This window comes from Corapipo altera, unplaced genomic scaffold (assembly GCF_003945725.1).
Source record: "Corapipo altera isolate COAL_440 unplaced genomic scaffold, ASM394572v1 78, whole genome shotgun sequence".
Classification (NCBI taxonomy): domain Eukaryota; kingdom Metazoa; phylum Chordata; class Aves; order Passeriformes; family Pipridae; genus Corapipo; species Corapipo altera.
In genome coordinates this window covers 2,898,802-2,914,769 of record NW_020884904.1, presented here as the reverse complement: position 1 = coordinate 2,914,769, position 15,968 = coordinate 2,898,802, and the positions used below count along the sequence as shown (strand labels likewise).

Below are 15,968 nucleotides of genomic sequence, written 5' to 3'. Positions count from 1 at the left end.
ATCATCTCCACCAGATCACTTCTCTGCATTCTCCACAGGTCAGCAGTTACTGAACTGTGGTATGTTTAGCATCTTGGTACATAAACAATTGTATTCCAGGAGCTCAGATCTTAATATCTGAGGCAGGGTACTGGGAAAAAGTAAAAAGTCAGAAAGGTTGTTAACAGATGAAACCAGCTTTATTGCAGAATCCTGAAATTCTGACCAGAGTGCCTATTTTAAGACCAAGAAAATCTTAAAATCTTGATTTCTTCCTCAGGCTCAAACTACAGCAGGAAGAAGTGGTGCACAACTCTATCTCTTGTAGGACTCCCAAAGCTTGATTTTTGGCATCAAAGGGATCAAAACTTACTGTGAAGAACTAATACCAAAATATCAACTCAAGACTTTTAGAAGGTAATCAGAGAAAATTGAAGAACCACCAGCTACCAGGGATCAGCACTGGCACAGTGCTCCATAATAGAAAGCAAAGCAGGTGCCAAGTAAGGAACAAGGTGGGAAGGGGCAGCGCCCCCACCAAAAAGTGGTGGAGTCCCACAGTACCCAGAGAAAGACGAGTTGGGTAGGTCTGTTGACAGCAGCAAGGTTCAGCCAAAAGTTGAGATAGCCAGACAAAGCCACAGTGATGAGGAAGGTCTGAGGTCAAGCCAGGAAGTCAAGTTGGAATGGCAAGGTGAGGACCAGGTCCAGCAAAGGCAGCCAGGTCAGTCACGGTGGTCACCAGGCAAGTCCACAGTGACAAAGAAGAGCTGAGACCAAGCCAGGATGTCCAGTCCATGGGTGAGGATCTGGGTGTGTTGCCTGGGCAAGTATCGCTGCAACCTGGCTTGAGCAAGGACCAAGGCCATGGCCTGAGCTTAAGTACAGCCCCCTGCATTTCCCATCCCTCACACAGCTCTTTCCTCAACAGCCTGAGCCAAGGTCCCACAGCTGTGCCACATCAGGGCTGACCTTGAGCACAGGCAGCTCATCTCAGCAAGGAGGGGTCTGGGGGGCTGGCCATGTGCTCAGGGCCCTGACATGAGCTTTCAAAGGAAATACTTGTAAGAACCAAGGACAGAGCCTGCTAAACTATCAGCCTATTTCATGTCTTCTGAGAGCAGAACATATGCTGAATGATATTGCCACAACTATAGAACCATTTTAAAAGGCGTAGGTTTCAGCTAGTTAACCAAAACTATGAAAATCCCTCTAAACAAACAAATATCTACTTCCAGAGTTGGAGCAGTGTACTTCTAATAAAAAACAATTAAAATAATGCTGCTGTAATTAAGACCTTTCCCCCAAACAAATTTTTGATTACAAAGCAATTTTAGTAAATTTATTATATGAAAAAAACCAACTAAAACCCTCCATCACTCTTCATTAGTTTCTAACAAATCTGAGAAATGAGAATTTCTTTTACTTCTGTACACTTTGATACACAACCCCAAAAAATTACAAATGGGTATGGTAGTTAATATATGATCCCATCAATACGTTTTGACTGAATTTATCACCACAGAGCAGTAATGGGTTTTGGCTCCATGACTCTTTAAACCAATAAAAATCATCACTGTCAGTGTCACCCCATGGAAATATGTGGAAAACGATTCACTTCTATTTGCTTGTTCTATTTGCTTTGCTTGTTGACTAATTATTAAATTTTAAGCAGCTCTCTGTGGTATCAGAGAAGTATCTGCTCTGATGCAAAAGAAAAAGCAAGAACATGCAAGCAGGGAGAAAGGCAACACTCCAAACTTCTCGAGTCTCAAGTCACAGTGCTGAAATTTGGATTTGAACAGTCACATTAAAATACCACTACACTAATAGCGGAGTGGAGCATTTTAAAGTGTTTGTACTGAAGTACTTCCCTGCTTAGCAACTCTGCCATCATCAAAAACATTTGCCCTAGTATTTATATTTTGTGCAACTTCATTAATTTTTAGTTTAATCAATCAATCACTTCTGGTATCTGGAATTACATATATTTAATGACACAGCAGTCTTCAACTATATTATATTATTTTTTAAGTACTCGTTTTTAGAGGCTTCATATACCGCCTCATGGTGCACACACAATTTCTAGTCACAAATATTTAAAGATACACAAAAAGCCTGAAGGATAACAATGTTTAGCACTTTAAGTTATATCATAGTTGGGACAAATCAAAGACAAGCTTGCCAAGCAACCTGGCTCAGCCTGGTATTACCATTCATCTTCATGCCATTCCATCTATTGAATCTCTGTTCTATGCAGCCCTGGATTCCAGAAGACCCTTACCTTGTGTCTTCATCCAGAAGATTCAAAGTAGAATTTACTTTAAAGTTTCATTTTTGCCACTCCAAATATTACTTTATTTTTAACACAAAGTCAGTCTGAGTTCTACTGAAAATACTTGAGTGGTGAATTTAAGATATGAGGGGGAAGACAAGCACAGACAAATTGAATGGAACAGAGGAAATAAGGGGATAGGAAAACAGTCCTGATATGACACTAAACAAGAAGGAAAGGAAGGAAAACTCTTTTGTCTTTGATTAAGTGTTTGGAAAGGAGAGAGAAACATTAATTCTTCTGGAAAATAAATTTTCATAATTGTTCTGCTCAGCTTAGCAGTGTGAATTATGCTACTAGTCCTTGAAACGAGCAAAACTTAAAAGTGCTGGTTAAACCTTAGGTTCTTGCTCTGCTGCTTAGGTCCCTAATATAATTTTTGTCTTGGGTTCTTTGGAAAAAACCTGCCTCTTGGGGAGATGGAGGTGTATGTCTCAGATTCAAATGCCTGAATGCGTCAGTGCCAAATTACCATATGGAGAAGGCAAACAGGGTTGGATTTTGGAGAAAAGAGCTTAAGGCAGAAGCCCAGGAATGTACTGTTAATACAGTGATAGAGAAATATAACCTAAATCTCCTCTGAGCCTGAAGAAAGCTCCTGCATTTGAAGCTTCTATAGATACCTGCCATCTTACTAACAGACAAAAGAGTATTGAAAGTCTTCTATCTACCACAGATAATTTTTAGAAGGAACTTTATAATTCCTGTTTTTCCATCTAATCCTTTGCTGAGTAAATAATTTCTAGTGATCCAGCTAAAGGCCTGGCTTTTGTCACATTATTCCTATATATGACCTTTTCTCAATGAAAAGAAAAAGAAGAATGTATGATTTAAAATGTCAAACACTGCTGTTCCTTATTACCAAGCTTAAAACCTTCGGGGATGTTTTTCCCAACTGTAGTTTAACGCCTAAATAAAAATAAGGTCTGTTTCCAGATCTGCTGAGGACTTGGTAATACAGGGAGGGTCATCTGCTGACACGGTATTATCCTGCCAAGCAGAAAAAGCATGATGAGAATACTATTGCACAATATTTCTCAAAATAAATGTTGACATTACTTTTGTATCTATTCATAGTGATAAATTTTGTCTTGCTGCCCATCTTCCTCAAAGAAAGAGCTATTTTTAAAAAGGAGATTTATGCAGTTCACAAATATTTTTCTAGCTACCCTTCACTTTTCTATTAGTAATTTAGATAGGACTAAGTGACTTGTACCAGAAGAGAAATAACTGAACGTGTTGTTACTTGACAAAAGGTCTAGTCAATATTTGTGTCCTATCTGATGGGATAACAGCTGTCACTGAAGTTATAAACACCACACTGGACAATAGGAGTAGAATGTTTATGCCCAGGTTGTAGAGACAAATACACATTAAGCTCTTGTTCAAAAGGGACAAGAGAAGTAGAGCAAGTGTGAATATTGTTACAAAAAGCACAAAAACTTCTGACAATTTCAACTATGATCTCTAGCAGAAAAGATGAGGCCTTATCTTAGGTTCATCAAAGGGATGAACCAATAGGTTCTACCACATTCTTCTGGACTCACTGTCTTTAACTCTTCCTAAGACTACAGGAAAAGTGAGAACTTATTTAAAACACTCTGTTCATATTTCCTGGTCCTCTTTTTATATTCAACAACCATTGCAAACAGACATATGCAGCTGTATCAACAATTTTATTTTTTTAGTAAATCCAAACAGAAATTTAGCATTAACAAGCCTTGGCATTAAGAACACGATGACAGCTCACCACCTACATGGGAAAGGAACTTTGTGTTATTCTGTAAAGTGTGGTACACTATGGAAACACAAACATTTTCTAATCTGTGTCCTTAGAGATACAAGGTAATTCTACCACTGTACTATATCCCCAGATACTTAGATATATCAGCTGGGAACGGAGGAGAGAAAATCAAACTCCCCAAAACCCAAAGAAATGAAAAAACCAGTGGTCAAAAATAGGAAGTGGGAAACGTAGCCTTCTGCAAAGCATTCAAAAAAAATATACCTGCTTTAAAAAAAATATACCTGCAAACTCACTTACCTATTCTTTAACCAGTATCAGGCCCATTCCCAAACAACTACTACCATTCTTGTCACACCAAAGAATAGGGAGACACAGAAAGACCACCTACACAAGGCCACTAGACAAGCTCTTCCTAATAGTTCCTCTAGTCTTGTAGAAGAGAAAATTCTGCCACAACAGAAAAGAAGGGGTACTGAGATAATTTTTTCTTCCATGAACTTGCATGATCCCCTTCAAAGAAACAGGATGTAAGCTTGTCTTTGGGAAGATTTGCCAAGTTTTATAACCACATACTTTCTTCAGTCTCTCTCTTCTTCAGGCCAGTTGAAGCGTCACTAACCAGAAGAGTGAGCAACGAGCACGTTTTCCTTCCATATCTCCCTTTCTCTCCCCCTCCTTCTGCTGATTTTCATATCCTTCTGTGCACTGTAACTGCAAAGGGCCTCTGAAAGGCGTGGGCTTACTGACTCATACTTCTTACAAGCCACCAAAAAGCAAGAAAGACGGAACTCCAAACATTTACTGGAAGTCGGGGAGAAAAGGCAGAAGAGCAGCAAAACCACAGAAACCAGACAGTAAAAAGGCTAAAGGAGTATAGAAAAAGAAAGATGAGATGGTAGATAAAGAGTAAATCAGGGGTATAGGTACTGGAAAGTGTATATGAGCTAATAAGGAATGACACAAATTCAAAATATAAAGGTAAAGGATCTTTGATTGGTAGCACAACAGTCTAGGAGTTCTGGTTACAGGACTCTCCAGACTCTTCAGTACTCTGCTGCAGTAGATTTAGGGAGTTACATGACATCCATCTGCATGTATTAACCCATTAATAAAATGTGGTTAATAATATTAACTTAAACCCTATGTGTGTGAAAGAAATTTTAAATTCTCATATTAAAGTTTTACAATTCATTTTTATACACAATGACAGGAATTTTAAAAAACTTGCCTTGCAAAAAACACTCTTTCTAAGAAACCATGAGGAAGAGATGGTCCTCCCTCAGTTTTCTCTTCCACATATTTACATTCCACTCCATCTTTACACAGTTTCCCTGTATAAATCTGATGCTTACAATGACTTTTCAGATTATTTGCCTTTGTTGCCTTCCTGAGACTGATCCAGTGACAAAACGCTACAATCACAACTTACCATACAAAAGCCAAGTGCCACAAGACAGGGCAGTTAACCTACCTAAGCACTAGCTGAGAGCCTCACTTTCTCTGACATTTTTGGAACTCTGAATTTATAGCAACTTTCATCTACAACTGCCTAAAACAAACTTCCTCAACTTAGTTATTACATACCGTATTTACCAAACAAAAGATACTGTACTTTCAGTACCTCACACCACATTCTGTGTCTTCAGAAAAGGGGGAAAGTTGTTGGGCCTACCCACATTTAAAACAGTGCCTGCAATCTGATCAGAGTAATCCTAATGAATCTTGACATGTCAAGTCAACTAAAAACCTCAGGGACCGTGGTGAAGCTACGTAACATCTATACACCACGTTAGCCATATTTTGTTAATTTAAACTACTACCAGCAAAATTATAACATTCCTCTTGGAATAATATTCTTCTTGGAAAGATACAATTAAATATTCTTAGTAGCAGATGGCCTTGGGCTCATCAGATCTGATACTGCTTTCTGTGACGAACTCCTACTGTTCTTCACTACTCTTTTTCTGGTTTCTATTCATTCTTACTGTCCATTTATGAAAATGGATGACCAAAACATATTCTGAGGCCATCTGATTACTTGAGATTAAACATGAGGTCCACAGGTTCAGAAAAGATTATTAATTGTGCCCTTATCCATGGCTGCTACAAGTTTGTGCTTCAAAGTCACTTTACAAACCAATGGAATGAAGACTAACAGAGCATTAAAATTTAATGAATTTAATGACAGACAAGAGATTAGTATTGAGGTACCCAGGCAACAGCGACACAACATTGTAATTGTGATGAACAAGTAAGCATTTGATGAGGATTGAGTTAGGTCATCTTCTTGAAAGAGAAGGAATAAGAGATAACAACAGAAGTATATGAATTCCATATAGTTACCCAAACCTGTACATGGTGTCCTTTCCACTAACCTTTTCAGTTACACCAGCTTCATTACCAACCTCCTTGGTTTTCTTTGGAGTTTGTACAGTACCAAAAGGGGGGGAATCTTTTTAAATTAATGCTTTTGCAATTAAATAGAGGCCAGGCTCACTTCTGTTCCCAGTACATTTGCAGATATTAGATGGTGGGGTTGGACTAAATGGCTAAAGGTCCTTTCCAACCCAAACTATTCCATGATTCTTTAATACTGGAGATAACTTACCACAGGCAGGATGTACAAAAAGGTTCTATGAACATCTCATTAAGGGATAAAAGCCCTATTAGTCATTTTTTCATTCAAAAGAAATTAATATTTACCATGTAGCTTTCTTGGCACATGATTAGAACTGAATTAGAACAGAAAATACCTCATTCTGTAATTTAAAAAAATATTTTTTTTTCAAAGCAGACCTAGACATACCCAGTTGCTGAAAGAGAAGAGCCACACTGGTGCCTGTAACAGGAAGGCTATCATGTAGAGGAGTCTGTATCAGTTGTCGGTCCCCAGCTCCCAAAGAAAACAATTTCTGTAGAAACAATTTTTAAAAAAATTTAATTTAATTTATACAGAATAAACAAGCTGTCGTCATACAGATAAGTGATTAATGCTGCAAAAATTATTTGTTTTGTATACAGAAATTTAAAGTCCATACGAATAATTGAATTGACAAAAAGAGATCTGAAATATTACTTGAGGACAGTGACATGTCTGCTTGAATGTATAACATCATGGTGTTTCCCTTGCATTTACACTGAATTAGTTAAATAGTTATGGCTTTCAGGGCAGTTAATAGCACATTTCTAATAACACAAAAGGTTTAAAACCCATTTAAATCAGAAAAATGTATATTATTACTAACTGAATTTCTTTGCTATCTGCTGTCTGGATCCATGTACTAACTACGAACATATTTGTGATATGTGGGTATTGAAGAGGACAGTTTTGATATTCCTGTGCTCCTGCTCTGCACATTAAAATAGAATTAAAACCTCAGTTACCTTTCCAGAACAAGAACATATCTCCCTTGAGGGAGGCAGGAAATGGGAGTGAAAGGAATGCACTGGTGTATCACATCCCAAACAGCAAAATAACCTTGCTTTCCTCTGGGTAAATCCACATGACAGTCAAGCAGTGAGTGATTTCAAGCAGTTACCTCTAAGCAGTAACTCCCATGGGCTGGGGGGCATTTCTGTACAAGCACTAAGTGTGGTACATCCCCACTCTGTGTGGCAGCAAAGATGTTGAATGTATGAAGGCAGCAAGCTCTGCTGCACAGCAGGTATTTGAAACCAAAATGCTCCCCAGAAAAACAAGTCCCTGAGCTGAAGCAGAGATGCTCTTCCTCAGCACACCTGGATGCAGGTCAGTCACAGTTGATTATTTCAATGGTGGAGGACCCATGAATAACCTGGGAGGCTCCTCAAGGACTTCTGAAAATAAACATCAGAAGTGTGTGCCCATTCTAATTCAGACTTAGCCCTAGGAGCCTGAGGCTTAAGAAAGAAAGAAGAAACCTCAATTTCTGATTAAAATGATAGTTTCAACCCAGCAAATTAAAGTTTGAACTGAATGAGCATGTTATTTGAAGAGAGAAAGCAGAAGGAGGAACAACCGGAGGAATATGACTTTTCCTTCCTCTTCTAGGAGAGGAAACAATCACCGAGAAAAACTGTATTTATGAATGGGAGAAAAAAAATTAGAAATAAAAAAGAGGATAGAAGTGGAGCCAGAAGTTCCAAACGCATCACCAAAACCTGTAATCTGAGGCTCAAAGAAGAAGAAGAAGGTTTCGGATGAGGGGATACAATCTAAATTACTCCCCTTCAAAACCAAAAGGCAGAGAGGTGGCTGCCTGGAGAGCAATAAGGTAGACCTTGACTAAGCTGAGAGGACATTCTGAGACAACAACACTAAAAGAAATTCCAGAGCAGCCAGGGAAAACCAGAAAAGGATTAGGGATTTGTAGGATTTCAAGACTGTTGAGAATCCATAGGTTGAGTGGCAAGTTGTGCATGCATGTACCTGACTTTCAGATGTTGCCATTTGTGTTTACAGTTTCTAGGTATGTTTCATAAGAAGGACCATAATTTCCCAGCAGTGTCACAGCACAAAGTGAAGGTCAAGTACATAAGACCCACCTGGTTTATCAGAAACCCACAAATGTACAGCAATAATTTATATAAAGGAAATCAACACACAAACCTGACTTTCTGCTTATAAAAAGCATAGGTAAAAAAGTAGAAAGAAGTGTATTCTCTGGGAAACTTTATTCTTATTTTTGGGCTACCAGTAGTATTTAATTATCTCTGAGAAAACCACATCTGAGTTAATTTTTTTTAGCATTTAAAAAAAAATTTATGAAAATAAGAAATTTAAACAAGTTACTTATGAAACAAACAGTGGAGTCCTGAACTTCATCAAGGAGAAGACATGCATAAATGAAGTAAAGGTTATGTTAAAACATGGCACAGAAAAAAAGCCTTAAAAAAAATTCCTGTAGCAAGCAGAAATATTCCTGAACGCATTACTATTAAAAACTAAACTTACACAAACTGCTTGATTTGTTAATGTGCCCTGTAAAAAGCCAACTCAGTGACAAAATTAACCCTTTGACCTTATCCTGGAATGGAATTTTTGCTGTCTTTAGAAGACCGGCCACAGGGAAAGCACTCACAGGCCACAGGGAAAGCACTCAGCTGAACTATGATCTTTTTTTCTTCAAAAATATTTCAAGAATTTATTTTTTGTTTTCTTCATAAATTAAATTAACTGGAAAAATACCCTTTTTTCCCTATTTACCTGAGACCCTCCAGAAGCAGGGACAAGGCATGAGCACAGATTTGCAATGAGAGTCTCCAGTGACACGTTCAGGCTGTCCACATACACGGTGTAGATCAGGCCAAGGCAAGCCTAGAAAGGTAGACAAAATACATCAGTCTGCTATAAGGAGAAGGCAGATGTCAAAATATTCAAAGATCTACGTATATAATCTTTTAGAAATATGTTCTTCTTAATAGTTATTGATGTAGCAAAGTACTTTCCAAGTGAAGACAGAGCAATTTGCTATGGAAGCAATCCTTCATTTAAAAAAATTAGCTTGGCTATTTAGAAGGATTGTATGTGCTGGCAGGTGTAGATATACATATATTTTTAAAGAAATTTTATGTATAATATTTTTGCTTTGTTTACTACACAAAAAGTGTTTTACTAGAAGTTACTTCTAAAAGTTATAAAAATCAACACAGCTTCAGTGCTTTGAACTCTGTGGATCTAAATCTGACTGGTTTCTAGGGTAGAACACTGATGAATCAATGAGCTTTTGAGGCTTATTTTAAGATTAGTATCAATGTTCAACAATTCCATATGTTATTTAATTTACATTCTTTATTTTATTATATCGATATAAATGTATTTTTGGATTAACAGTAGATTAACATTTCAGCATTTCGTTTTTCTTCAATGGATCCAGTTTTGATTGAGAAATCACAGATACAGCTCTAGCATTTTTACTAATAATTTAATGAAGACCATTCAACATGACATTCTAAGAAGCCTTTGGAAGAAAGGAAATAACTTTGTTCCACAGAATCCTTTTGGTGCCTTTTAACTGCTGTACCTTTGATGAATCAGCAAATATTTTAGTAATTCTCTTCTTAGAAATAATCCCAAGAGTAATTGTTAATAAAACACTTAGTTAAACAGCAAAACTCCCTGCCACGGGTTGCTGTAAAATCTGAATGTTAAGAAAGTGGACAAATTATAAAAAAAAACACCACACAACTGATACCTCTGGTTCAGGACATAATTTAACTATTATTCACATCGAATTTGTAAAGTATTTTGTAGAATTGTTTCTACTGCCAGCCCTATTCTTACATGTTTTGCTTTGCATTTGCTACAGGACACTATCAGAGAAAAATACTGGGCTACATGGACTTTTCATCTTACTTGGTACTGTCATTCTTAATGTATGATGACAATTGCTGAATGATTTCCTCCTTTGATCTATAAACTGAACTTTGTTTCTTTTACTGTGTATTAGCTTAATAAAAACTTAAGCTCTTCATTTATCTCTGATAAGTCATATTTCATCAGCTGAGAGTAATCCAAGATTCTAAATCTCTGTCATGCATCTTAATTTGATCTGGAAGAGGCTTGGACATTTTGCCTTACATATGAAAGAAAACTAGAATGTCACTCTTAATTTACCATTATATAGTTAATCAAATATTGTTAATGTCTTGGTTTTACCTGAGCAAGTCTGATTTTGTCCTAATAATTCACTTCATTATACAGTAAACAGAGCCCAGAAAAAACTCTATCACATCTTCTATATAGCTTTAAAACTGCCTGAAGGGTAAAAAAGCACTGCTTTAATCTACAGGGGCTACTTACTGCCACAGACATTGAATTATATCTAGCTCAGTCTTAACCAACTTTTGCTTTTAAATTCCCAAATTGATCCTGAGATATTTTAATTCAAAAGTACTACCACAGCTACTCATTAAAAACAGATCTGTCTGCTGACATATATTATAAATGGCAATTGCAAGTTCTTTACCCTGAAAATTTCTGGATAATCTAGTCTGGACACCAAGACCAGACTTTTAGGAGCGAATACTTCTGCAGGCGGAATTAAACCAGACTCCTCTTCACCTTCAATTTCTTTTGTTCCCTTGAAAGAAGAAACACTTCAATTAATAGGCAGAAAGAAACCTCAAATGTTAGCATTCTCACAGTTTTAGAAAATAACTGCATTATTTGGAACCGGCAATGAAGTCAACTAACAAGAGCACATTCCAGGGGTTGCCTGAACTCCCTGGAAGTTTCTAGATGTAGTTCAACTTACTGAAACTCACCCGGGAACTCGTGCACCAATGTGCCTGAAATACAGTTCTCTGAGACAGCAGTTTAACAGGACAATGGTTCACATTAAATACCCTGTTTCACATTTTAGATACCGAAGTGACCATAGAAAGGATCCTTTCACATCAAAGTGTTAGCTGATTTACAATCAACCACGCTCCAAATACCGAAATCACGTATTTCACAAAAGAATGTTTGCTTGGCCTCCCCATATTAATATAATCCAGTTTCTTTCAGAATTTCCAATAACATTATAGCTAAAATTATCTATAAAGTCATCTCCAGCCTGACCTAGCAAATTTGGAATCTAAAGGAATTTCTTCACAAGAAGACTAGTTCAGATTTCTCAAAAAGATTCCTCACACTTAGGAATCACTAAGGTTAAACAAAAAAAAAGTCGCAGTGCAGATAAACTTGCAGTTGTTCATGGTATTGTGCAAGTTGCTACAACCTCCTTGCCAGCACTTATTATTCAATCGCAAATAGTTTATTATTATTCATAGCCAAAACTAAAGATGTCACTAAATATTTTCATTTCTAAAATTCCACACAATCTTTGAAAAATTCATTAACTAAGTTTTCAAATGACAGAATGTCCGTGCTTTCCAATTTTTGCATGTAATTCTCTCCACTCCCACACCACCCACCACATTTTTTTTATTTGTTCCTCTGACCGAGCATTCTTCCAAGCAAAAATCACTATATTAATTAGGAATACGAGAGGAATTACTTCCATTTCCATATGACAGCATGAAATATCTGCCTTGTATTTCTGGCATGTTACTAGCCATCGTTTCAGTTTATTAAAAAAAAAAAAAAATCCAACATCACTTTTCTATTAAATGGAAGAAACCTGATAGAAATGCCCTTAAATGCCAGGAATGCTGTGAGTTCATGAGCTTTATTTCACAACCTCAACTCAGAATGCACGGTTTCTTTAGGTGAACGCTAACCCACACTCAGCATTCAAGTAAAAGTTACTTTAAAAGAGAGTACTTAAGTTTTAATCAAAATAACTTGATTGATTCAGTATAACATTTTCATACCAAAATAAAATCAACTGGCACAACAATATATATACACACATGGGAAAAGACTTGTCTTTGTACATTAGATTTTACCTAAATGGCAACCAATACATTAGCAATGCATGTTTTTAGTCTACTTCACATCTCATTTCCAGGTTAAAATTGTGATGCACAAATTCAAAGAGAAACACAATAACTCAGCAGTTGCACGTCCCACACATTCATTTATTTTCATCCTTTTTAATGCTGACAGGGAGAGAGCTTTTGCAGGAATTACAGTTCCCTCCCGTTGCCCCCAAAAGTCCAAGAATTGTTAAATTACCAACAGAAGTTTACTGTATCAACTGCTCTAAAGAGAAATTATGAATTCTAGGCATAAAGGCAATAGATTCTGGATATCTGACAAATTGTGAACCCTGAAATTAGGAAAAATGAAATTAAAACACATTCCACATTACTAAAGGCAAGAGAACATGGAAGCTCCTCTATATTCACATGGTACTGAGATAACAAAAACTCAGGGTGCACAGCCAGGGAGGAGTTTCTATAAAAGACCATTTTCAGAAAAATCTACTCAACTTCAGGTCAAGTCTTGAATTAATTCATAATTAGATTTAATTTAAAACTTTCAGGGCACAACAGCAGCACAATATTGACTGATGGGTCTTTTACACTATAAAGCCACTCTGTCTTACTTCATAAAAGATTTACAGAACATGCAGTGTGACTGGCCATATTTCTCCCCCAGCTCAACGTTCTGACAGGCACGCAGGCACATTATTAGGAGTCAGTAGACTAAGTAGATAATCATTTCAAACACATGACTTTTAACCTACTTTTCAAGCAAAGTATTAACAGCATAAGCATTATGTAGCAATACTAATTACAAAGCAGTAAAGCCACAAACGTAATTCTTTCTATTTCCACTTCTGCTCAGACACATGCACATTTCATCTTTCTTTATTCCTTTGGTCATCCAAGGGAAAAATACTCTCTAACCAAAATTAACAAAATAAAGGAGTTGGTTATGTCTTTTTTTTTTTCACAATAACTTTTTATTTTATAAACGTAGCCTTCAATTTACAACTTACTTCAGAGTAAACGGATGTTGAGGAAAACCTTGCTAAAAATACACAGATTGAAAGATGAATTTAAATTACAGACTCCCAGAACCACAGAACCATTCAGGTTGAAAAAGACCTCCAAGATCATTGAGTTCAATCTTTGACCAATCACCACTTTGTCAACTAAAGCATGGTACTGAGTGCCATGTCCAATTGTTTCTTGAGCACTTCCAGGGACAGTGACTCCACCACCACCCTGGGCAGCCTGTTCCAATGTTTAACAACCCCTTCCATGAAGAAATTCTTCCTGATGTCCAACTTGAAGCTTCCCTAGCACAACTTGAGGCCAACTCCTCTTGTCCTGTCGCTGTTGCTTGGGAGAAGAGCCTGACTCCCACCTGGCTACATCCTCTTTTCAGGCAGTTGTAGAGAGCAATAAGGTCCCCCTGAGTCTCCTTTTCTCCAGGGTGAACACCCCCAGCTCCCTCACCCACTCCTCACAGGACTTACTCTCTGGAATCTTCACCAGTTTCATTGCCCTTGCCTGGATGTGAATTGGTTAATTAGGAAGTAAAATATTGCTAGTTTCTTTTTCTTTTTAATCTAGTTGATTACTATAGTTTTCCTTTTGTGCTTTTACTGGTTGGAAGAAGATGATAATGGTATTTGGTTTAATGCTATGGGGCTTCCCTGATAGCTCTCATCTATATTGCTGACTATTGCTGCCTGCATACTACCACAGAACAGATATAGAATGTTCTTAATTTGAACTAAATATTGAAAGAGATTCCTTTTTTTTCTATTTTCCTGTTTTTGTTTCTACAAAAAGGCAGACTTTGAAGACAGTTGAGATTAGAAAAATGTACCACTAGAGTGTAAAACAGTTTATTGTATAGGTAGGATATGGTTGAGGATATATCATAAGTTTAAACAGAAAATCTTATCTGGCTTTACAGCAGAGCGTTTGATTTGTTTACTTGCCCCCTTTTTCCCCCCTCTCTTTTTCTGCATAAATAATATATGATAAACAAACTCAGAAAATGGTGAAACTTCTTTTGAAGGACATATGATGCAACTTCATTTTGCTCAACTTGTTTGCTACAGCTATAAAGTGGCCTCTTAAGAGACTGGTCAAAAAATGTGTGTGTTTGTGTGTTCTGTACATTTATTTCTGTACAATATATACTTAAACTCAATTGGTTTTATGTATTTTAACAAACGTTCACACCCACAGCTACACTAAAATATATATACAACCGCTTAATTGGTGTCCTTTGGCTTTAAAAGTCCCTCCACATTTATAAACAAGTGTAAAGTTGGGCACAGTTCGCAGCATTTTATCAAGTAGCAAGATAAGATTTTGAAAGCTTGATATTAGAAGAAAAATTATAAAACAAAGAATAATTTAAATAATAAAATACGGCATATTTTCCTCAAATAAATGGGTGTCAGCCAAGAGCAAAAAACTTTCTTAAAACCAAGATGTATATTAAACATTTTCTTCTTATGCTACACACAGGGTCCTGTGGAAAAATTATTTACACACTGTAATGGAGCAAGTGTTGAGCAGTCACACATCTCTCCAGTTCAGTACCTGTGCCCATCTGTTTTGGGAGATGTTACAGGGAATGTAATGAACACTGCAAATCTATGAAATCATGCAAGGCAGAGTGCACAGGCTCAGCTTAACAACATACGATTGATACCATTTCAAAACTTCACCACAGTCTCAAGTTAAAACATTTGTGGATTACTTGATGCCTGATGAAGGTTGACCCCACACTCCAAGTTTTCCCCCAGGTGGCAGTGGACTATGAAACATCTTTCTGCTTCCCACCCACCCACTTCCATAAAAGCCATTGCAAGTACAAGATCTCTCCTGTCAGTCACATTTGGCTGACATTCAATGTGCTTAAATGTTGCATGTGGTAAATGAGCACATAAACAGACATTTTCATGTAAGCAGTAATTTCTGCTTAAGAAATTATGTTAAAACTTTTAGAAGAAAAAAGTGACTGATTTTGTGCTACTTCAGTGAAAAACTGCAACTCATGTGGCAGTCAAGAAAACTTTACTCATATTAACTTTATCATTTTTCATTAAACAGAGATATTAATTGCTGTGACGTAGCCTTCAAACTTTAAGGTTTCCTCTTGACCTTTTATAAATCTGATTTTGCCACAGCAATCATATTATTTAAACATGTCAGCTCTGCTTCTAAATACCGACATTTAACTTAAAAACAACAATGTAGCCAAAATCTACATTAAAAACTAACATAAATTTTTTAAGATGAAAATGACCCACCAACAGAGCCCAAAAAAATTCTGACTACTACTGAACGTAGTTGGTGTTAAGGGGCTTAGACAGCTTGAGAACACATTAGAATCACAGAATCATAGAATGGCCTGGGTTGGAAGGGGCCTTAAGGGTCGTCTAGTTCCAACTCCTCTGCCATGGGCAGGGATACCTTTCACCAGTCCAGGTTGTTCAAAGCCCCATCCAGCCTTGCCTTGAACACTTCCAGGGATGGGTCAGCATTTGCTCCATCAACATGCAGTTG

The 15,968-nt window shown here is 37.0% G+C and overlaps 1 protein-coding gene across 5 annotated transcripts in view; it reads right to left on the bottom strand.

The window, feature by feature from the left end:
* The window catches only part of SBF2 (SET binding factor 2), a 258,173-nt gene that overhangs the window by 126,906 nt on the left and 115,299 nt on the right, over positions 1-15,968 (bottom strand). For all 5 annotated transcript variants that reach the window (XM_027651193.1, XM_027651189.1, XM_027651191.1 and 2 more), the window contains exons 4-6: positions 11,009-11,122; positions 9,247-9,357; positions 6,868-6,973 (exon numbers count right to left, since the gene is read on the bottom strand). In XM_027651193.1, the coding sequence (XP_027506994.1) occupies positions 6,868-6,973; positions 9,247-9,357; positions 11,009-11,122 (331 nt within the window). The remainder of the gene's footprint in view (positions 1-6,867; positions 6,974-9,246; positions 9,358-11,008; positions 11,123-15,968) is intronic.